This window comes from Anser brachyrhynchus (genome assembly GCF_964034855.1).
Source record: "Anser brachyrhynchus genome assembly, chromosome: 7".
In the NCBI taxonomy this organism is placed as follows: domain Eukaryota; kingdom Metazoa; phylum Chordata; class Aves; order Anseriformes; family Anatidae; genus Anser; species Anser brachyrhynchus.
In genome coordinates, this window is record NC_137701.1 from 2090308 (window position 1) to 2114639 (window position 24332).

The following is a 24332-nucleotide window of genomic DNA, read 5'->3' on the forward strand; positions in this document are numbered from 1 at the left end:
GTGCGAGTGTACGTGTATATGTATTCATTTGTTAGGAAGAGCATGGAAAATAAGCATTCAAAGCCTCTGAATGCAACTTAAATGCCAGCATAGAGACAGGGCTGTTCTGAGGTTCGGTTTGCTGGAATACAGTGTAGAACTGACATACAGCCAAGGAACATGTTCGGATTTCGGGCAGGAAATTATTGCAAAAAATTTGTCGGTTAGATTAGTTTCATGCAGCCTGATAGTAATACGTTCTTATTCATTTATCTGTTAAAATACGTGATTTACTATACAAAATATTAATGGAAGAGAAAACTTCCAGACAATTCAAACCAAACTCCGTAACTGGGACGTTAATCTGTAGCTGCAGTTCCTGTGCTTGTGTGGAGTCAGAGGCATCGGAAATGTGGACGCAGCGACTCTTCGGAGCGCTGCTGCTGATTGCGGTGAGCCTCTTCAAGATCTGATGTATCAGAGCCTTGACTGCTTAGGTGGAGTGAGAAATCTGGTCTGGTATCTCTCTGGGGCAACAAAAACGTTGACCAAGGATAGTTAAAGAGTTTGTCAAAATCCTTTCTAACTATTTCTGCAAAAATGTCGTAGGGTTTTTGCTACCTCTTGTACCTTTTACAAGGATTTAATGTACTTTAGTGGAGAGAAAAATCCACTTGTGTGCAGCCGGAAGAGTACAGCTTGATCAAATCTGCTCCTCTGTTCTAACCGGTTAGGTGGCATTAAGCTCTGAATGGGATCCAGAAAGAAGGAAGCGTGTTCCAGTTGTCCTTACAAATTGAGCAAATCGAAAGGTTAAGATTTCGGCAGTCTTTGTACCTAGATGAAGAGTATATTCTTGCTGCCTGGAAGAAGTCCGCAGCTATTTGAAAAAACTGAACGTATGGAGGTACAGAGGCACGGAAGCCACGGATCCCTGTTAGTGTGGGAACCAGCAGTGCATGAACATGTTTTATGTTTTATCCGTTGTAGCGTAGTTGGAAAATGTTGTCCTTTGTTTCGGTATAATTAAGTAGGAATTATGAGGAAATGTAATCATTTTACGCATTTCTGACGTGTAATGAGGAAGAGACTTTTAGTTTAATGTGAACCTTAAGAAAAGCAAGACAGGGATTTCTTTTCCATGACCAATGCTTAAAAATGAGTTTCTGGTCTTTTTGCTGATTCTCTCCTCCCCCTTTTCCAATCAGATTATGTCACATAAATAGAATAAACAGAACTATCACTCCTGGAGGGCCATGTAGTGTATCATCTGTATTTTTGCTAAGGTAGAAAAATAGCCTTTCTTTATCTGTTTTTGGTAGTTGGCCTGTTATTAAAGTAAAGACACAGTTGGTTAAAATATACGTGCAATTGAACATACACATTAAACAGAATATAGGGTATCTACCCATTCAGTGACCTAGGCATAATTTGATGTTTAGAGTAATTTTGGAACTCTAAGTTGCATCTGCAGAAAGCCACTGACAATTTTGAATTCAAGATTTAAGATTAGCTGTAGCAAGATTTTATTTTTTCCCGCAACAGTTCCTAAGTATTTAGAGTCATCTCCCCGCTTCCTCCCCACCCCAGACACATAGCCGCGTTAGTTAGCTAGATGCTATTGTTCTCATCATGAGCCAAAGGAAAGAAAAAGAAAGCAACATCTTTGAAAAAGTCAGTTGAATTCTTCTCCCCCCTCCTTTTATAAATTGGGTCCTGCCTTTTCTTAGTGTCACTGGGATAGTCAGAGTAGATTTATCATCAATTATTTATAGGACACTTATTTGAAAACTCCTGCTAGGGTGATTCAGGGTCTGCCCAGGATTCTCTTTATGCCTGTAGAAGATAGCAAAATCATATTTAAAATGACCAAGATGCCAGTGAGGAAACATACTTTTGAGAAATTAGTTAGTGAAATATTTCTCATTCCAAATTTAGATGAAGAATTTGGACATTGAAGGAAGAAAAACAGTATTAACCTTTTATTGTTAAGAATAAACACTTGAAGTTGAGGTGTAAAGATTCATTTCCTTTCCTAAAAGATTAATTTTGGAGAGTATTTATATTCTGTTTAAATTATTTTACTGTGCAAAATATTATGTCTAGATTTAAAAATAGAAGGTACCTGGCATAGCGTAATTTTAATCAAGTTGTCATTTCAACAGACTACTGTCATCCTTACAGTTTCTGGTTTGTAGCACAGGCTTTCAGATGATACCTTAAAATAACTTAAAAAGTATTTGAGTTTAATGCTCTTAGTTAGGATGCTAGTCTGAATATTTATTTTTGCAGTTGATTTCCATTATTACTGTATTCCTTGAAGCTGTCTGTCTGGCATGGAGAGGAAAAGGGACACAAAAGTGGTTTTGTCACTCACGGTGACACGGGAGATGGTAAGGCAGCATGGCATCTATGGTGGTATAGGCTGCGGACAGCTTTACTGCAGCCATGTACTTGTATTCGCCAAACAGCTGCACGACCTGTTTAGGAAAATTCTTTTTGTGTGTGTGATCAAGCAGTCCCCAACCTGCTTTTAAATCCTATTTTTAAACTTCTCAAAATAACTGAAAATCTCTAAAACGTAAGATTTTTTTTTGAATCCCAAATTGCAAAGCATAGATAAGCTAGGCCTTTAATTACCGTCCCTCATCATAATGTAGCTAAATTAGTAAGTACTGCTGTGTTCTGGATTAAAGGCACAGTTTTCCAAGGTATGAAGTATTCCCGACTCCCTTTGAACTGATACGGTTGGGGTTTGTTCAAGATAACCTGTGCCTGATGCAGGCTCTCAGTAACTACCGACCAAGCGTCATCTCCTTTTGAAGCACACGGCAGCTTTCTAACCAGCCCAGTGTATTGAACGATGAATCGATGCCCTGTCTACCTCTGGAAAAATTGTCCTGGGGTAATTGGTTCCTACTGTATCGAATGTGCTGGGTCATGTGCATTGATCCACATGATGACATGTGTCACTAAAGCAGATTTAAGAAACAGTCACAACAGACAAAAGGCAGCTGCGTAGTTGATGGCTTCTGAGAAATATTTCCTAGCCTCTAGCCACACTAAAAAAAATTGTCACCCACCAAGTGTAGTACTTGTTGCAGAATGCTCAGCAGCGACGTACCTGCTCTTGGCTTACATACAAATGAGTTTAAGTTGATTAGTGGTACAAAACACAGAATATACACTTTGCCATTTAATTCGGGAAGAATTGTTAGCCCATCTAGCTGAGGGTCTTGTGGCCATTCACAAAGTGTTAACTGCTTTAATGTGCAATATGTTTTCTGCCAGCAAGTGATGTTGTCGATACTGTCGCAGTTCTACAGTTAGGGTGTTGTTTTTTTTTTGAGTTCCTACGCTTTGTACAAAAGCATGTATTGCAGCTGTTATGTGTACTTTGTCTCCCGTCTTCATTTGCATTGATCCAAATTTTAGTGTGGGAAGAATATGTCATGTAGTATTGCCAATTTTATTTCCTTTATTTTAGAGATTATTTTTTTAATGTAAACTAGTATTTTAAGTTTGTTTTTGACCTGTGCAAGCTCTGCTGGTATCCCCTGAAGATTTACAAATATACCAAAATGTCAGCATTTATCTTTTAGCAATATATTTATATTTAAGGCTGCTGACATTGTAAAGCCCTTGCAAACAATGCTTGAACAGTTTTTGGTTTGTTTTATTTTTTGAAACTTGATTTTCTCTGATTTTTAAAGATGTTAACACCGATGTTGCTAATATCAAGGATTTATTTAAAACCCTCCAGGAATCTTTTCTGCTTGGAATAAGACTTCCCAAATTACTTACAGGGTTGCTTAAAAGACTGAGTGGGAGCCCTGCATTGCTGCTATCGTAATCCGAATGCCAGGGCAGAGATTGCACGTCTGAATCCAAGATATGTTTTATATTTCCTGTCAAATGCTAAATGATCATTGGTGTTACATGCAGAGATGTTAGGAAAAAGGAAATAGGACTGCCATCATTTGTAGAAGCTGTATGAAGGAAACAGAGAGAATTTGAAAAAAAGAGACAGGTAGCTCTAGATAAATGCTTAAGGATATTACTTGTTTTCTAAATAGAAAATTACCTGCCTAATAGTTTAAACCTTGTCAGTCATTTTGCTTTACCTGATGTCCTTGTATCAGATGGGCATGCAATATTAAACAGTCTCAGTACAACTATATGTTGTTAGTAGCAGTGCCAGCAAGGTAAAAAGGCTCAGAAAAAGCTTAATAAAAATAACCTGTCAGACTGTTTTGTATGAAGCTGAGGCATCTCATGAGATAACCATACACCCACTGCATTTTCACAGTGCAGTAGAAATGTCTCCCACTGATATATGCTCCCTTCTTATTTATTCCCCAAAGACACCCAGCGAGATGAAAAGACACTGACAGTAAACCTTTTCAAAAGTACTAAATCTGGCAAGAAATGTCTGAGGGGAGTGTTTTGTGTATTAGAACCTTGACTTGTATCACTGCATACAGCCACAAGGTTACCTTCTTTCTTCTGTCTCCCTTTTTAAGATGATCTGTTTCTATTTGTATTACGCTGAGGTGCAACAAGATGCGTCGGCCTTTGCTTATGTATGGCGGGCATTTCACCCTCTAGAAGTTGCTGACTTTGTCTACATTTGTACTGAAACTTCAGATAAGTGAGGAAACTTAAATATAACTATTTACCATCTTAGTAATCTAAACTCACAGTGTTTTGTCATAAATTTAGCTGACAGGCATATATTGGAAATGAAGCATGTCATTTTCAAAACTATAACCAGACTATTCTTCCAAAGTAATATAAATTCATATTTTGAGCATATTTTGGTTTACATGTGTTCCTATTATTTATATATTAAAATTAGATGTGCACAATTTCCAGCCTTATTATTTTGAATGGTTATTAAGAAATGTAGTTATAAATTATGAGTTATACAATACTTTGGAGTAAAAGGTGATTTTCATAATGTCTTTTCCCAACTTACAAATAACTTTTTTTGCCATAATACAAACATGCTAGCAGAGCAACATGATAGATGTCTCTTTAAGTATCGTAGTAAAAGAAAATGACTTGTATTCTGAGGCTGTGGATAGTTTATGTTGTTTTGGACCCATTTCCCAAGCAGTGATCGAAAACAGATTACAATAACAATTATACAGTCAGAAGATGCAATATCCATTTCTGCTTTAATTGAATGAAAGAATAATAAAAACATCATTAAGAAAAATGAGGTGGACCTGTCATACACTCTACCAATTTTTAGACTTGGAGAAAATGCAGAGTAACAGAAGTATGGGCTTTTTTTTCCTTTTTTTTTTTTTTAACTTGAGTTTGTTGCTCAAGCTCTGGATGGTAGACTTCATACAGGCTGCTGTGAGCAAGTGTGCAGTAAATAGGCATATTGCTTGATAGTAAAACATTATCTGGGTGCCTGGGTTTGGCTTAATAATGAATACAATGTTTCTGTCATTGGTTCGAGCCTTCTTGATTATATTAGTATGAACACAGTGTCATACTGACCTGCCAAATAGATGAGTTCAGAGAATGCCAAGGACAGGTGGAAAGTAGTAATAAATAAATAAATAAATAAATAGAATCCTCCTTCAAAATAAAGTGCTGTGCTACTTCAAGGGGGAAAAAAAATGCTCTGATTTCTTCCAATTTTTTGCCTCTCCAAATCTGTGGATATGGGTGCCAGTAGAAGTACTAAATCTCTTAGACTATTGCTAGCTGGGACAGACTCTTGGGTGACCCTTTAGCTGTCTCACAAACTCTGTCTTTCATTGCAGCCCTACAGATGGAAAGGCCCTGTGCCAGGCAGCATGCGTAAGCCATGTTGCCCTTGAAGTAGGACCTCATTGTAGGTGAAGGTCCAAGGCTTAGGAAACCTGCCTCTCCATTTTCTCCAAAGCTGAGTCCCAGAGCTGCAAGCAGAAGTGTTCTTTCTGCTGTACATACGTGGAAAGAGATCCTCGCTGCAGCAGCCTTGGCTCTAGTCAGGTGCCATGCAGCTTCATAAATCAACATTTGGAGTGGCATCCGGAAATGAACTGGGAGCCAGTTCAGTCTTTGGAGAGCAGATGTAATCTGCTCTCTTTGGCTGACACCTCCGAGCAAGCACATGCCTTTGCACTAGCAGGAGTATCTGATTCTCCAGTGTGGCTCAGAGTATGCAGTGCTGCAGCAATTCAGCTTGCTCAGCCCCAAAAGCATGGATTGCTGGCTCTTAACCAGTGAATCCACACATAGTAGGTTGGCCTGACCGGGTCCTTTGCACTTGCTCCCCAAAATGTAGCATACTGGCTAAACAGAGTAAGTGTGCTGTGTGTACTTGAGAAAGGGAATATACCTATTGATTCTTGTTCCTTGACCTCATGACTTGATTGACAAAGATGTGGTATTTATTAAAAACTGGGAGATTGATGTGACCTTCTGGCTGTTAGGTGTTCCAAGAGGATAATGTTTCAAATAGAAAGTTGTCAAATGTGTGATCTCTTCTTTGTGGAAACATGGAATACTTCCCCCGCAGCCCATTATCTTAGCTCTTTAAAAAAGGAGGAATTTGGGAATGCTGCTCAAAAATGTTCTCTCTCTGGGGGCGTGGAGGATAAAGTTGTAAGTAAAGGCCAAGCCCCAGATGCCTGTCACTGCTCCGTGACGTGCTAGGTTGCAGGTGCAGGCTGGCTGGAGATGCGCTGCACATGGAGTGGTGAAAAGGGTGGCAGTGGAGGACATTAGCTGCTCCCCGGAGGAGGGAATGACAGAGCAGCTCCTGTGCTTTCTTGGCTGGGGGATCTCTCCCCCATTCATTTGCCCTCCGAAGATCTGACAAAGACTTCTGTGGTCCCCTTATGCCAGGTAACGACTATCTGGGAATGATGCTGCCATTGTAGTAGCTGAACCCTTGCTGAAAGCGTGGTGGGATGAAGGGCTTCATCAGTGACCACTGAGTTTGGTGGCAGTTATTCTGAGATAGTGTCTAATGTGGTTTGTCCTGCCTTATATTTTCTTCTAAGTTTTGCCCATAAACAGTTCTGCCCTGTCTGTTAACATAGCTTAGACATGAGGTTTTCTAATGCTGCCAATGTCTAAAAGACACGATGCTTTCCCTCATCTTTATCCCTATATCTTTAGATACCAGAATCATTCAGGCAACGATTACAGATCCACTCAGCTTGTCATACAGCTGGAGCCTGCAGTTGGTCTTGAAGACAGGGATGTAGCTGCAGTAGTTATTTTAGACTCTTGGTAAGCTACTTAGCTGGTAACATGAAGGAGGATGATACAGTTTCTTCTTTTTCTTGTCAGCGGGTGGTTCACAGAGGAATGGAGGTGAAGGAGAAAAGAGGTTGCTGGTGGGTCCCAATGGAGATCCCGAAGCAGGCCTGAGCATGCTACGCAGCTCTTCTCCAGAAATAAAACCTCAAACCAACTACGAAAGCTTTTCTATTATATTCCAGGGGACTTATCCCAGTACCAGAAGACTATTTAATAGAACCTTCATTAAAATGCTTCTGCTGGAAGATGTTTTTTTGCTTTAAAAATTACATAATATGGTGGCATCTGCTAGCACCACCAAAGTTAAGGGCTTATTAGTGGTTCCAGTTTTTAGGGTTTAAAAATGTTGGTCATTAAAATTAATTCTGAGTGGAACTTGGCGTAGAAAGTCTTAGCCCCTTAGGCAATTTTTGTTACGTAGTTGAGAGAAAAACAGAAAGCAGTCCCCCAAACCAAAAAACCCTCCTGAACCCTAAACTTGTTTTTAAGTCACAGAAACCAAAACCTAAAACTTATAGGAAATTAATGTCTTAAGATTATTTAAAAAAATAAGCTAGTTTAATTTGAAAGAGTTTCCTTCACTGGTTTTGAGTGAAGTGAGTGTATTTTCCATTAGTTCATATTATAAAGAACTGCTACAGGGTATTTTTTCATCTTTTTAACTGGGAGACACGTTGAAACAAGTGAGCTGTTTTATTTAGGGAAAATGTAGCTATGGTGTCTTCATGGTTGCCTTTCGCTGTGAATTGGACAGCCTGTGTACAGATCCCAATGGGCGCATGGGGCTGGTACTGGCACAAGCGTTTCTGCATGTCTGGGGGGCTGGCAGGGAAATGGTGCTTTCAGCTAGAATCATGGCGACAGTTGTTTGTGCCTTCTTCTGTCTCGGGCTCCTGTAAAACTGTATTTTGAGGTCTGGGCTGTCGCTCTCCCTTGTCACTTGTTTAGGTGCCTTTGTTCTTCTCTTTAATTGCCTCTGCCTCCTGACCGCCTGCACACGGCTTTGCTTGGGCTAACCAGGCGGCAGCGGGGAGGCTGTGCTCAAAACTCAAGCGTCCGCTCTCTTCCTTGCCCTTTAGACCCAAGCAGTGTGACAGATCTGGAGTTGAGGCTGAGTTAGGGTAACTAGTTTAGCAAAGTCGGTTAGTCACCAGGAGCAGCTGAGCCAATGTCACTAACAAAAGCCCTCGTCTCCCTTGAGTGCCACTTCTGTCCCAGACACGCAGCAGGAGGGGCTGCACTAGAGGTAAATGTTCCATATCCCCCTTTATTTCTCATTTCTTGTTAGTCTAAACACATGCTCTTAATACTGCTTTTCTTTTATATCGTTTTTTGAGAAACTCGAGTATTATCGAATCAAGTTATGAGTTTCATAATATGTTTCTGTGGTGGAATAGTGGCCTGGAATATTTTGTGTTAAACAGTAAAGCTGTTATTTCAGCTAGGAGAAGGATTCTTTGGCTAGTTAAGCTGTCAGAAGCAGGGGACATCTGCAGAGATGTTAGTGACTTCTTTATAAAATTTCCTGAGAGCTGGGATGGTTGTGATGGTTGGGAGACTGAAGCCACAGAAAGGACTGGAAGCTGAAGAAGGATGTAAATAATATCTTGTGGTTTGCATTCACCATTGCCTAAAATATAATATGTAGAAATGCATTTCCTGCCTACAGATCTATTGAATATTTAAAGCCAGAAAAAATAACAGGGGAGGAGGAGAAAGATATTGTCCTTAGTTTATTTCCTCTGGCCCTCCTAAGAAGAAAACTTCTACAATGCAATATTATTTAACATGATTTTTTATTTGTTTGTTTCTTTGACAAACATTGTATTAAAATCATCTGTGGACTGAGCTCTTCTTTACCAAATTGCATCCTGGAACAAATTATTTGCAACAGGCTTATAAACCATTGAAGAGTAGGAGTTTAACAGCATTACATTACTGGTTGTGTACAAAATCAGATAGCTCATGTTTTGTCTAGAACACATTGGAGAGCAGAGGATTAGCAGAAAGTAAGGTTCTTGTTTCTAAACAAAACTTTTTATTGTAATGAGGTGCTTGGTACTTTTTTTTTTTTTTTTGGTATAGGATTGTACAGTTGTGAAGATGCTGGTGCAGTCTCTGATATTTGACATATTTGACATACAGATTTCCCACTGGCCTCCTGTCGCTGTGTACATACAGCTTTCTTCACATGTTTCCAAGTGGTTAGTGACAAACAATTGCAAAGTAATTCCTCCAGTCTCCAGTAAAAAAAAATTACAATGGAAGAATGCCCAGCCTCATAATGAAACTGTTGTAAGTTGGTGCTTGATATGTAAAATGGTGAAACACAGTCCATTTACCCAAACCACACATTTATTGTAAGTAAGTTAAGTGCCAACAGCTTATATTCTGTCCAATTTAATTACATTTAAAATTTATGGGGTAGCTTGAAAGTGAACCCTAATGGACATGACTAACCCTTGCTGAAACGTGTGAGCTCTGTCTCATCTACCTCTTCGCTGAACTGCACAGGCACAGGCTGAACCCAGGATCTGCTTCAAGCCTGATCCTTCCTGAGTGTGAACAGTCAGATGTGTGTCAGTGTGGGAATGGTATGGTTCTGCCTACTCAGCCTGTCGTTGTGCATCCAGTATCTGCAGGCCCTAATTGGACTCCACGGGATTTTCTGGGTAAGATCTTGCATTACCACCAGCTCGAGCTGTGCTGTGATTTAAATAAAAGTGGTGTTGACTTCAGAATGACAAAACTATTTTTTTGAATACATGTTGGTTTCCTTCCTCTTGGAAAAAAAATGGAATGCAGTTGATCTTTTCTTGTCATACGCAGCTAGGCGAGTCTTGAATAGATAACTCCTGAATACTGACATACACACTAGATTTTCATCTCTGTATGCTGCAAATCCTGAAGTGATTGCAGTTTTGAAGAATTGGCACCAGGAAGCTTCACTCTTTTTTTTTTTCCTTGGTGTTGGTGGTCAGTTTTTCAGAATAGAAGCTCTGAATTTATGTTGTAGTAAGATACAATATGGACATCTTTCTTTGATCAGGTGTTTCTGAATTTGTTCAGGTGTTTCTGAGTAACCCAAAGCTATCAAAATTAATTGCTTTTGCCTTTTCGGTTAGAGGTGCAGGATGCGAGGAGGAGAATGGGCAAACTTCTCCATGCCAGGTGGAAGCTGATTTCTCTCTTTAAAAAGCTTTCTCAATTTATGTTCATTTTTCCAATTTATTTAAAAGAAAGAGGAAGAGATTTAAATACCAAATCAGTATATTTAAAGTCAGCTCTATTGTGGTGCAAACAGAAATAAATAAATTGATTGCTTTCCTGCCACTGCCTTTGCAGAGTGAAGTGCTCTCTCCTGAAGAAAAAACAGAAGCAGATTAGGTTTGAGGACTGTTTGTAGTTTGATTGCTTCCTGTGGTTATTCTCGGTTGTGTAAGCATGTTTTATTGTTAAACGTATGGAATCTTTATCCAGATAATTTCCTCAAGATGACCCATGCTTTGCTAATAGAGCTGCAGAGTCTGTGTCTCAGGGCAAGGCTCTCATACGTGGAAGTCCAGTTGAGATTGCTAGTAACTCAGTATTTCGAAGGCATTCAGCATTGAGTCTCATTGCAGATCAAGTACAAACTTAAGATGCATTGGACAGTCAAAGATGGGGAACAATGCGCTTTTAGCAGTTAGATTAATTTTTTAGTAATCTTAGTGCCCTTTATGGTTTTGATTACTTTTTTTTTTTTTTTACACTGGATGTGGAGGTGTGTGTGCAAATAAACATTTGTGGATATTGCTTGCTTTTTCTTAGTTTTGATTTTTTTTCCTATTGAAAAGACTAGCTTTGAGAATGACCCACGCTAAAGTCTCTGCTAGGGAAAATGTTTTCTGCATGCAGTAATGAAGAGTTTTCAGTAGTTTATGAATTTTTCAAATAAATGTCCTAGTTTCTGAACTCCTAACAATAGAAATTTGCTTTGTCTTTGAGAGAGATTGCACTGTGTGTATGTCTGTGTTCTGTTAAAACAAAAACAACAACAAAAAACAATAACAACAACAACCAAAAACCCAAAGCGCAACAGCAACAACAAAAACTTTATTTTCCATTTTCTTCATTTGATAAAAATCTCTCCACTCTAGAATGATTTCCTTTGGGTTTGACACCACCACTTGATCTCAGTTTTTAATAATTTTGGTGGGTTTCACTCCCAGAAGAAAACATGCTTGTGCTATGAAGTATTCCCACTAGAAATCTGGGAAGTCTTAAAACCTCATGTTACTCAGGGCTAAGAACTGGCTTCTTTATTAATTCTCTGCTAGACAATCCCTGTACAGTAAATCTTTCCATAACACCATGCTGTTGAAATTAATCAAGCTGATGTTTGGAAATTGTTCAAATTAGATTAAATTAAATAACACCTAGATGGGGCTCAAAACTTGGGCTGATGAAAACCGATTTTAATCTAAAAAGACACAAATTTTATTGGTGCCTCTTCTCATTGGTTGATCCTCATATTATACTTATTAGGATGAGCAAGCACTGCTTCTGATTTAATGGGCAGGAGAGGTGGGTGGCTGCAATCATTTAACCTCCTCTGCAGCTTTCCGTAGCCTCTTCTTTTTTGGTTTAGGTGCCAAGCGTGGGGTGATTGTGTGGTACTGGGTGATGTGTAGAAGTTGAGCACTAATAACATCACATTTATTACTTGCTCTGAAGTGTGCAATGGACAAAGTATCATTTGAAAATGAGCAAAGTTGCTAGTGCAGTACTTCTTAAATAGCTGCCCTGTCTTGTCTTTCTAGTTGGCTATTGGAAATTAACAGCTTCTGCTTGTAAATCTTGTAGCCAAAGATGTTTTCCTGGGGCTGCTTGTCTTCAGTTTGATAATACTTGTAACGGGCTGCAAGCTTTTTTTAAATTAATGTTTTACACAGCAGATTGTCAGACTTTTCACTTCTTGAACAGAGTACCTGTTTCCTTTTTCCTCCATTTTTAAGAATGAATTGCTCCCCAGTAAAATAAAACTATAGAGTGAAACCAGCAAGGAGGAGAAAATGTGCATTTGGGCACAGGTCTCTTTGGTACATATTTAATTTCTTCTTGATTTCTCTGCCACTTAGAAGAGTCTCAGCAAAAAAAAAAAAAAAAAAAAGGGCAAATAAGTTTACAAAGCCTTCTCTGTACATTGTGTGTTTTCAATAAAAGCAATAGCAGAGCTTAGCTTCCATCTCTGATCTTTTTAAAAATATGTGTTATACAGAGGTACCAGTCACCACTCACCGTTCAGTTCTTCTGGGAATACTTTGTCCCTATTCTCGTCCGTGGAATACAGGGAATTCTTGCAGTGTATAGATGTTGTTATAAAAGCCTTTACATGGATCTTGTTTTATGTTCCCTTAACTTTTTACATAGATGCTAGCTATATGTGGTCAAAGCACTGTCAGAAGCGCTGAAAAGATGTTTATAAGCCAGCTAAATGAATTAACATCAAGGAGAAAAAGTATTTTGGATAATTTATGATCATTATTAATGTTTTGTTTTCATTTCAGCATAGTGTTCCTCCTTTAAGGAAACAAAATGTTTCCTTTTTAGCCCTCAGATTACCCCTTGTTTTCTCCATGTGTGAAAATCAGTGCCGTATGTCATCCACCATGAGTTATACCGCATTATTCACTGAAGCATCTCTCTAAAGCTGGGAGAGCAAATGCACAGAAGTTCTGCGCCTTTTTTTGTCTGTATGCATGGGAGAGGGAGGATGACTAGTTCTGCCTGATCAGGCATCAGGGAAAAGAGCTGAGGGGTTTCAGGATTTATGAGTAAATTTCCTTTTCTTACTGCATGCAAGACTTCATTCTGGATGCTTAGTCTCCTACTCTCTGAGTGTTGCTGTAAATTGTTCAGCTGGGATGCTGATGAGCACTGACTAACTTGCGTCCCTTGACTGTAAGGGCCCTGTGGAGGTGCAATAGATGCATCTAGGAGCAAGACGTTATGCGTGTTGGTGTGTAAAGAGATTGTTGGTTTTGGCTGCAGGTGTTTTTTCTTCTGATTGTAATGTACTGGAAGTATGTTAATTTATATCTAGATAACATCGGGAAACAGAGAAGTTGAAGGTAATGAATACATTAGATGTGTTATAGCTTAACTGTCTGCAGTACAAAATAGAGGAAAAAGCAGAGAGAACTTTGGATTGAGATTTATTTGGAAGAAGTTGGATTACTATCATTTTTTAGTAAAGGACTGGTATTAAGACTGCATATGCTACAGTGAGAGGCATCAGAATGTGTTAGCAGTGGCAGATGTGGTAACCTGCCCTTTGCTCTCTGTTTTTAAGGTACTCATAACAGCTTATCGTCAGTTACGCTGGGTCACTGAGCTCAGAGATGTTTTTGCAAAAGCTGTTTCTGTAGCAGGGTTCCTGCAAACATGGGCAGCAGGAAGGGGCCATTTAGAAAATCATCACGGGCAAGGCTCCTGTGGGTCTGTTGTGGCATCCCTCCTGTGGTACTGTGGACAATGTCAGTTCTAGCATTTGAGGTCCTGTTTGTATCAAGACAGTAAACAATGGGCATAATTTGTGCGGAGAATAGGTACAACCTCTGTGTTGAAAAGGTGGGAAGACTGTTCTGTGACAAGGAAAGCATGCAGCAGGAGCATAAAAGATCCCGTGGCATCCCTCTCATTAGTTTGCATTCACCCATGTATGCCGTCTTGCCAAAATGCAATTTACACAACCGATATCACAGCTGTAGCATTTGGCCAATTACCTTACTCTTTTTGTTGAGACATTAATAGCCCTATCAGAAGTGCTGTGACAGACTGTATGTTCGACAGGAGGGCAAGTTTGTCGCTTGCAGAGGTTGTTTCATTTGAAATAGCTAAATCATTTATGGACAAACAGAATTAAGTTTTTAACCTTTGAAAGGAATAACAATTTTGTCGTTGACTTCAGTGAGAACAGGATCAGCCTTGCACTCTTTTCAGGAAAGCATCCAGAGATTTTTTTTTCACCTTATGTTCTTGAGTGAGTGTGTTAAGATTTGGCTGCTTGAACTTGCAAAATGCATCAGTATAGCCCAAAATCAAGCAGTAAAGAGGGAACAGCATCAATACGATGCTGTAATCTACTTACCTGTTACTAAAGGATGTAACAGAGAACTAAAACCCATCAACTGGATATCCAGGCTTGTAGCTACTGCTGCTGGTGTGCAGTTCGAATCTCAGACTGGGAGCTACTCCATGGCAGCTAGGGCAGCAAATGATCAACGTGTATCTAAAATATATTTTAAGTATATCTAGTCTCTGCAAATTCAAGACAGGAGGATTCAAGTCCCTTAGCAGGTGCTACAGATATGACTGTCTATTTCAGGGCAGGGCAACTCTTCTGAAGGGATATTTAACTGTTGGTTTTTAGATACTAAAACTGCTAATAGTAGAAGATCTTAAAGATATTTAACTGACTTTGTACAGAAGGAGATCGGAAATGTGGCTTTCTCCTCACTTTCCCTTAAAGAAGTCCCCAGTCCAGGAATACAGTGATTTGCATCTAGCCTTTTGTAAATACTTTAATAATTATTATTTTCATAGTTATTAGCTACTAGAAATGGTTCTATATCTTTATGAAGAACGGGAGCAAGAGGTAAACTTTCTGTCAGTACTGTGAGCCCTAGATAGCATGTTTTGAAACTGCTTTAAGCTGAGATTTATCTTTACCCCAATATTTTGTAACTTATGTAGGGGCTAACAGATTGTATCAAATTAATGGATTTCTGTTACTGGAGGTAATGCCACACCCTACCTGCCCTATAGAGAGTGATGGAAATGGATGTTCCAGCTCAGTAGGTTTTTTGTGCATTCCTTCCACGCGTCTTCCCTCCATGAATGCACTTAGAGTACTGTAAGGCCATCTCCTGCAGATTGGCTTGTTTCTGTACTGTCTGTAGTACTGGATCCCTTTAAGTTCATGCCCCACAATTTATAGCCATAGATGCCTTGATCCCGTAACCACAAAAGTAAGTTTACAATAAAACAGAACAAAACTGAATCCAGACCACCCCTTGAGTTTACCATTTCTGTGGTTCCTCCTCGTCCTTGATCCTCTTTCTAAGAGAGCTGTTCTCAGCCTCTTTGTACATGCAGTGGGAGAACAGCCACTGGCCTCTTTGGGTCTGCCAGGCCAACGGCTACCAACACCAGAACATTATCCTTTTCAGCAAAAATCTATGCAAAGGTGTTTTCTTTGCACAATGAAATGGGTGGTCATGGTCTGGAAAAGTGTGAATAAACTAACCCATCCTAGAAGTGCATATGGTACTAACCTCTGTTGATATCCACATGACATTCACTGTGTCATGGAGAAGCAGGAGAGAAGTGTTTGTGTGTCAGGTTTTCATATGGCTGAGTGTGGAGAAGCCCTGACCTGCAAGAATAAGACATTGATGGAACTCTAGAAAACTGCAATGTTGAAAAGGTCTTATTAGGAAATCTTGTTTGTCCTCATACTGGCTGTGATTCTGTTCCTGAATTGTATTCTCTGGAGCTTTTAGTGTGGTTTTTAAATGAGTTAAGTGCTGAGACTTCAGTATTTCCCTTGGAAAGAAAACAAAAGCTATCCCACGGGGAAGAAAGGCAGATATCCACTTAAGATGAGCCTTCTAGGAGGTGTTTTAATTTAAAGCTTTAATCAGAGATGTATGACACATTTCTTGTTCCTCTCTTAATAACTTCTTTTTTTCCATCTAGGTTTGATGATTCCAGTCTTTTGTGTGGTGGAGCAGTCAGACACCTCTCTTGAATACGATAATCGAGAAGAGCATGCTGAGTTCGTTCTGGTTCGCAAAGATGTGCTCTTTAGCCAGCTGGTGGAGACAGCGCTCCTGGCTCTGGGGTATTCCCACAGCTCTGCAGCTCAGGCACAAGGTATTCAATAAAGTTCTTTTCCCCCTTCTCTGTACTGGCAGAAGAGAGCACCTGAGGTTGTTCAATGCAAAGAGAAAACAAGAAAATTGGTGGCAAATCTTGAAATTTTTTTATTAAATCGTACTAGTTGCTTAATCTTAAACTGGGTGTACAACAACCCCTACCTTGTTAGCCTGCCTAGAAAGCATTAGCTGGATCTTGCTGAAGTATGAAATATGGTGATAATGATCAGTCAGCATATTTATGACACATTTGTTCTGTATCTCGAGCCAGATTGATACTTCGAGGAAGTCAGCACAGAAGAGCTGGGTAGACCCTCTAGGTGTACAGCTAGGTGGCATCTGGTATTTCTCTTTGTATCAGGGCCACTTTTTAAAGTGTATTATAATCTTTCATTTTTTTAAATGGTATAATGTATATAATGGTGTTATATATAGTGGTGTATTTATGGCCAATAGCTGTAGTGTTAAATGTGCAGACTCATTTCTCTATTTCTACTTACCTACTATACTGCTGCAAAGTCCTTTGCAAAGCCCTACAGTCCCTTTCATTTAGAGAAGATTCTCCAGAAGTGGTGAAATCTTAAAATAAACAAAGCTTTCCTCTTTATACTGAAAATATCAGCATGGAAAAAACGAACCTAAAACCCTAATCTTGAGGGAAACAGGTAGGATGTGGTGGGGTAGGAGAAATCTTTCCAAAACGAACATTGCATTTCAAGAGACTTCTGTACCCTAAGCAGATTATTTAATTGCTTTTTCTTTTTGATGAGAAGCCTGTAACTTTCAGTTTCATCTTCATGTCATCAATAGAACCTGTGTGTGTTTAGAGTAGTTTAATAGTAGCTTTGCCTGGGGATAAGGATTTTCACTGTTGATTTTAGTCATTTTGTATAGCTAGGAATTTGTGCGAACAGAGGGAGCAGTGGTTGTGTCGAATCCAGGAGTTCCAGGCAGTGGTTAATAGCACAGCGCTCCTTGTACAAACTTCTTTCCAAGCAGGGTGATAATGATTCATTTCCTCTGTCAGCCTTTCTGCTCTGTGAGAGAGGCTCAGGATCTGCTTACAGGCAGAGCTCATGCACAGCTCCAACGTGCTAATTTGCACAATACGGTTTTAAACGCTATATGAGAAGGTAGGTTCATTTTTAATAGGAAGCATTTCATGTCACTTTAGGGACAATTTTTTTTTTTTTTGAATGTAAAAGGTCAGCGTTTCCCACTGTTTCCATCCTGGTGAGCCAGCTTCCTCTTTGACAGCACTATCCATCTCAGTTAACACAGTTGCTCATCATGTTGTGAGCTAACATGTGGAACACTCTGCATTTGGTGGCCAAGATTTGTATCTTGGCATTTACAAAGGGGAGTCTTTGGAAGAAACCTGCTCCAGGAAGGCATGCCACTCAGTGCAGTGATCCACACTGGCTGAGCATCTCACTTGGGGAACCTTGCTTTTGCAGCATCTCTCTGTTGTGAGAATACCAAGGAGTAGAGACAGATTGACTCACAGAGGGAATTAGTCACTGCGCAGGGAGGAAACGGCCGCTGCGTTTTTAAACCAGAGGCTTTGACAGTCATCAGGCTCAGATACTAATCTGTCACTTGGTGTGTTGCTCAAATAACTCATCTAGAAAATAAAAGTTGAATCTCTAATTGAAGCAATTAGTCTAAAAGACAATGCCATTTTTGTCTTTAAGGAAACAATTACCTTCCACTAGAAAACATCAAATGGTATAATATTTAGAAAGGACAGAAAATACCTCAGAGGTCTGTCAGCTACCAAATCTCTTACTTGGTCAGCTTATTTGCATTCACACTGAAGGACTAGTTCTCCAAAATCTACTGTACATCCTGGGCAAATACTGTAGGGCATGCTGGTTATAACATCCGAAGCTGAAGTGTGCAGCATGTTCTGTAATAGCTTATTCTTGTGCTAGCTGTCTGCAGGCTGAGATGAGGTTCAGGCAGAGACAGAGTGCTAATAGGTCTCTAAGATTGTTTAGTTTCATGTGAAAATTTATAGAATATTGGGCTATAATCTGTCAACCAGTGTTGACTGAAGCATGCTGCCAAATCGTTAATAAAAGGATTTATTTGGGAACACAATTTTCTGATATTAAAAAGGGGGAAAAATATAAAGCTATTTGCTCTGTTCATTCTGGTTATAGGAAGAGTCTGTTTCTGTTCTAGTGCTTGGGATTGATTTCATTTGGCAATATACATTGATAAACAGCCACTTAGTTCTTCTCTATGCTTTATGATCAGCTGAATTACAGGATCTGCATGAGAAGCTGAAGATCCTCAGGTGCATTTCTCAAAATGGTAAAACTTTGAGCAGCACACTGTGCAGAGTATTGGCATGAGTAGGTGTCCTCGTGTCCTCTAAGGACAAAGTAAATGTAAGCATGTCAAACCTTTTGGTTCTGTAAAGGTTGTTTAAGCAGTAATGTAGTGTGTAATAGTTACCACCTTTTGAGTTAGAAAAATGTGTAATTTTTTCCTTCCTCTTGCTTTGGCTGACTGTCAGAGAGGAGTACCAGTGTTCACTTCATCTCATGGGAAAATTCTTGAGTTTGCATGCTCCCTTTAGAACAGGGTCTCCAGTGTCAGATAAGAGCTACTTGTAGGGGGAAAACAGAATTGTGGCAGCGAGAGAACTGCTGTGCAATTTCACATCACCTTTGCTGCAGTTCACCATGGCACTTGCACAGACCTGCCAAGTTTCAAGCAAGCGGTGTGTGACTTGTGTATAGGGTCCCATCTCACACTCACCAGCCGTACAGCAGAGTCTGGGTGCCAGAAAGAAAATGTAGCACGGGGGGCGGGGGGGCTTGTGCCCCAGGGGTTCTGCTGTGGGGCTGCCTGCCTGTACAGCAGCCTAAAGCTATGGAGCTCCACAGGGAGGTGCTGCCATGGCTGGGCATTCAACCTGCACCCTGCATACACAGCTGGCACCTGGTTTGGGTCACCTACTGGCTCACGGTCACTTGGCTTATCATGGCTAATTGCCTGTTCTGGTCATTAGGTAAACTGGGGGAGTCTTGGGACAAATATGTAGTGGGAGATGTATGTGAAGGTGGCCTCATGCCTTGGTGGAAGAAGCTCTTTATTCCCATACAATTTGGGCAGGACACATTTGTTACACAAACAGCTGGTTGCAAACATTTTTTGTTGATGGTGGCAAGTGCAGAGACTTTTCCAGCGAGCACTGCCCTCGTGAAACTTCCCTTTTCTGACAGGAGCTGTGAAAAGTCTTCTGTAACAGAATGGGAATTCGTTAACAGCTTGGCATTGGGGTGTGAAAGTTGGTGGAGTGAATGGCAACAAAGGTTTAATAAACATTTATGTATTTTTCTTCCATCACTTGAGTCTACACCTGACACTAGGGAACCAGCTACATGTGCCTTACGGAGAGGAAAATAGTCATGCTTTAAAAGGGCACCTTGCACCTGTTTCGTGTGTAATTTAATACAATTTACATGCCTTTTTTTTTTGTTATTTTTTTGTGGGCAGGGTACTCTAAATGGGCTGTGCAAGAGGGGACAAATGGTAGGGACCGAGTACTGTAACCAAAGTAATATGAAAGTACCTGCAACTGGAGTACTTTGTGTGCAGTCCTGCCGCTTTGGGACCTACTTTGAAAGCTGACTCCCTCCCTGCTGTGGGGTGGAGGAAGAGCAGTGCTAGTCTGACATGTTTGGAAAATTCTATCAATTTCTTAGAATCCATATGAAAAAGAAAATAGTGGGATTTCTTGTGGATATATGTGTATATATATATATGTATATATTATTTTTTTGGTTCCTTGCTAGCTGTTGTAAGCATGCACAGAACTGGTGTACGTTTTCTACAAAGCCTCACAAAGGTGAATGGGTCATCAAAACAGGCTTTGCCTTCTCCAAGGTGCTTCTGCTGGACAGGGCAGTGGGGAGTGCCTGCCCTGATTGCTGTTTGTGGGCTTGTGTGTTTGCGGGTAGCTTTAGCTGGGCATTGCTGAGATAGTTGCCTGGGATGCACACCTCGAATGTCGCTGCTGTATGGTGTTGCTGGCTGGGATCTACTTCTCAGGAGCTAAGCACTTAGACAAGGACTTGGCTGAGCAGGGGCAGAGAAGAGAGGCTACCACGAGGAGAAGGGTGTACAAAAAAGTGAAACAGTGCTGGGATGCCAAGTGGAGCAGAAGGACGGGTGAGAAAACAGCTGAGGGGAGTTAACAAAGAGAAATATTAGATCTTTCCCATCTTTGTCACCGCAGAGGTTGCCAGCCCCTGCTTCTTAAGCAATACACCACCATGAGCAGAGCTGCTGCAAGAGGCAATGCCTTGCGTTAATGCCTCAGAGGCCTCTCTTCACGCTGCCCCCTTTCTTCTAGTGCTGCACACTGCCTGAAAAGGGAGAAGCGTGGGGGCTGTACAGAGCCATGCACAGTGGCAGTAGCTGGACACATAGGAGGGTGATGCTATGTGGGGGTCATGACTTGGCGAGCTGAGGTCAGGCAGCATCAGCCCTATCAGCCCTGCACAGCCAAGTAGGAAAGAGTAGAATTCGGTTGATGCTGGGCAGTGCCTGGCCAGAGCAGCTGATGGGGTACCTCAGCCCTGATGTTGTGCCCCCCAGAGTTGTGTCTTAGGACCAACTAACCTTCTCCTGCTGCCTCACCTCTGAGGCTTTGTTGTTGCTTGCAGCTATGGGAAGTTTTAAAACAGACTTGGCTAGAAGAGTTTGGTGCTGCTTCTGCAGCATGCTCTGCTCTGGAACATGAACATGAGCACTCCTTGCAGTGCACTGCAGTGAGAGAGAAATGAGAGGAAACCTGGGGTCAGGTTTCTCCCTGTAAATAATGTGCAATAAATTACAAGGATGCTATTATTCAGGGTCTTCTGACTCCTTAGCCAAGTGTCCAGTGCCATTTGTATGTCTCAGCCATGGCTCCCTGTCCATGGGACCAAATACCTTCTAGTCAATATTATACTGGCTTTAATTAGTAGAAGAGACACTGATGACATGGTGACTTAAATAACAAGGGAATGTGATGATCAACAAACTAAATGTTGGGTCATTTCCTAGCTCTATCACTGTTTACTGCAACTTTTTGTTTTTCATTTGTATAGAGATAGCATACTGGTCTCACCTAACAGCTGTCAGTCATGTAGACTTGATGTATTTCTCTCCACTCAGACTCTTTTGCTGCAGAATATGATCACCCTTCTAAACCGATGAAAACAACCCAGCTCACTTCAGAGCTCTTTTCACCGGAACAGTCTTACTCCATCTTTAATTAACAGCTCCTTACATTTAGTAATTCCCTTTTGCTGACCTTGCTTCTATTTGGGACACTTATGGGTAAGCTCTTCTTTCTCTTTTCCAGCTTTGCTGGTGAAATTGTGAAAGGCCCAAATCAAATCATTTAAGAGTAGTAAGCATGGGGGGTACAATTCTAATGTACGTCTTGCAGTAAACTCAGACATTAAATTTAATGACAACTTTGTCTGGGATTGCTAAGCAGACTGGATTTCTTACAGCGATACTCAGCCATCCATATCAAAGCGCTCCCTGTAAAAGCAGCTCCTTGAATTGTACATTGCTAGAGTTGTATTCTTTGTCTTTCTCCCTGATGTTTAAAGAAAGTGGGCTGAGTACTGCTCAAATATTTATTTCCCTCCCTGTATAGAGGTATTTACCAGCAAATCACTGTTTTGTCTACCCTACAAAACTTGATGACAAATACGAGTGAAACTCAATTACAGAAACCTGGAGAGAAAGTCAGAATTTAATGAGAATGCTGAAAACCTCTTCTTGCTTTGTTTTTCGATAGGTGTTTCAGTGTGTAATGGACACAGGGTTTGAAAGACACTTGTTAAAGGTTCAGCATCTCGTGCCATATCAGTTACAGCCCAAGAGTTCTCTCTAAATGTTGCTTGGAACTCTTAAGAAATCTTAAGTAATATATTAAAGAAGAAAAAGAGGTTGAGGCTGCATATATATTTAGGGTTTACTAAAACTAAGGTGAATTTTTTGTGGAAAAGTTGACCTACATAGAAATGTTAGGATGTCGTATTCAAATATATAACAAACTGAGTACATTTCATGTTTTACTCTTATATATATAAAGAAATAGGTATTATATTTGTAACTTATATCTACAATATGAATACATATATAATATACATATATAAAATAACACACACACATATATATATGAAAACATAAGTTCAAAATCCAGTAATAGCTCACCTTCCAGCTTGTCACCCTTGTTCCCCATCCATAGTGCTATTTTAAGTAACTTCATTATCGCAACAGTGTGAACTACAGTGAATACTTCACTCTTTGATAAGCTCATGATGAAAGTTCTTAACTTTCAAGTAGTGGTGGAGAAGTGTGTCTCTTTCCTTTTCTTCCCCGCCACCCGCCCGGTGCTGATGTGTGTAAAAGTTGCCAGGCGGTATTGGCTTTCTGATCCCAATATATTATTTACAGGATTCTTGTGATGGAACAAAACCTTCTACAAATAATAATCTACTTTTCTAGATGGCAAACATCTGGGTAGTATAAGTAAATGAGTAATTTATTGGTGTTTGAACAGCTTAAAGGAGAGTAACCAAACGTAGCCCTGAACAGCTCAGGACTTCTGACGGCTGCTTTCTGTCTCATTTGCGGTTTGTGACTGAGCAAAACACGGCTCGTAATCAGGAGGAGACAGGGATGAGAAGAAGAGAGTGGAGGGGACAGAGCAGGCTTGGGCTGTCGCAGGAAAACACCCCGTCTTCTTTCTTTTCCTGACTGCCCGAGACTTCTCGTGTCTGCGAGGGGAGAGCTAGGCCCACTCTTTGAAACGCAGCGTGCCTTGGTGACAGCTTCGGGCTCTGACAAGCTTGTGGCAGCCGAGTGTGTGTCATTTGGTTGCTCCATGCTCATAACTGATAAGCCTCAGACTGTGTTACAGATAAGTATCATTAAGCATTTTGTTCCTCTCTCTCTCTTTGTTTCTGAGAAATATCGCTATGGCCGTAACAGTAAATCTGTTCTTCTGTTTTATGAGTGCTGTAGTCTATAGTGCTTCCCATTCGCTGTGTGCTGCAGGCTGTATGCAAAAAGGTAACCGGGCAGGACAGGAGTTTCTTCAAGCATCATGCTCTTCAAGGACATATTTTCCTGCGTTCTGGTAGTTTTACAAGCCAGTGAAGAAATGCTGGGGATATTGAGCCATAGGCTTCCTTTTTTTAATTCTTTTTTTTTTTTTTTTCCTGTCACGGAAACCCTTATAATAATTTGGGTTGAAATAAAAATCAAGCTCACATTGAAAAGCCTGCATGTGCTTGATTAAAAACTTAGACCAAAAATTCTGATTTTTCTTGGCCCCCTTCCCAACCTCTCAGCTAAGCCCACAAACCCATGAACCACTGGTATTTTTGAGGAAAATTGGGAAATGGTGTTTATTAATTTTAATTGAAAACAACAAAAAAATTGTCTTTCTTGCATGAATCTGATAAGGAAGCAGAGTTACGTTTAGAAATGGGAGTAAATTAGGTTAGACTTGGTCTTTCCCTGTCAAGAGAAGGAAAATGAAGTGCATTTAGCAGCCTGGTAGCTGACAAGCTAAATATATTTTAAACGTTCAGTAGCATATGAAGAGAGCAGAGCCTAGTGAGGCTGCACACAAGTTAGGGTAGCTTTTTTTTCAATTTGATTTTTCTTTTTAGATATTCTTTTCTGCTGAGATGTTTTCCAGTCCTTGCTCTAGAGAAGGGCAGCAGCATTTTAACCCCATAGCATGAGAGTATGCTTTTTTGCCACAGCTGCCCACGGGGCACAAAGCTGGGCCCAACTCCAGCTGCTTGTGTCCTTGACCCTAGCAAAGGCAGGGCTCATCCACCACATTGATTTCTACTTTTCGGGAAGTACATCCCAACTATTAGGACCTCAGAGGTTCCCCTGTGCAGTGTTTGTAAGGGGTGTGCTGCTCTGGATAAAGGACAGCTCTTTCTGCTGGCTGCTCTGCCCCAGGTCCCTTTGTCATGAGAGTGCTCTGGTCTGGATCTCCCTGCGCATGTGAAAAATTGGTTTGAGCATGTGGGGAGCAAATTTGCTGGCTGTGGGGTCCCTTTCAAGCTCATGGTGTACCAAAGCGGTACTTCTCAGTCCCCTTCAACTACATCCACAAGC

General features: G+C 40.5%; 1 protein-coding gene across 3 annotated transcripts in view; it reads left to right on the plus strand.

The window, feature by feature from the left end:
• SATB2 (SATB homeobox 2) overlaps positions 1–24332 on the plus strand; it is a 135967-nt gene that overhangs the window by 8801 nt on the left and 102834 nt on the right. For all 3 annotated transcript variants that reach the window (XM_080599932.1, XM_080599931.1, XM_080599933.1), the window contains one exon: positions 15994–16170. In XM_080599932.1, coding sequence (XP_080456058.1) covers positions 15994–16170 — 177 coding nt within the window. The remainder of the gene's footprint in view (positions 1–15993; positions 16171–24332) is intronic.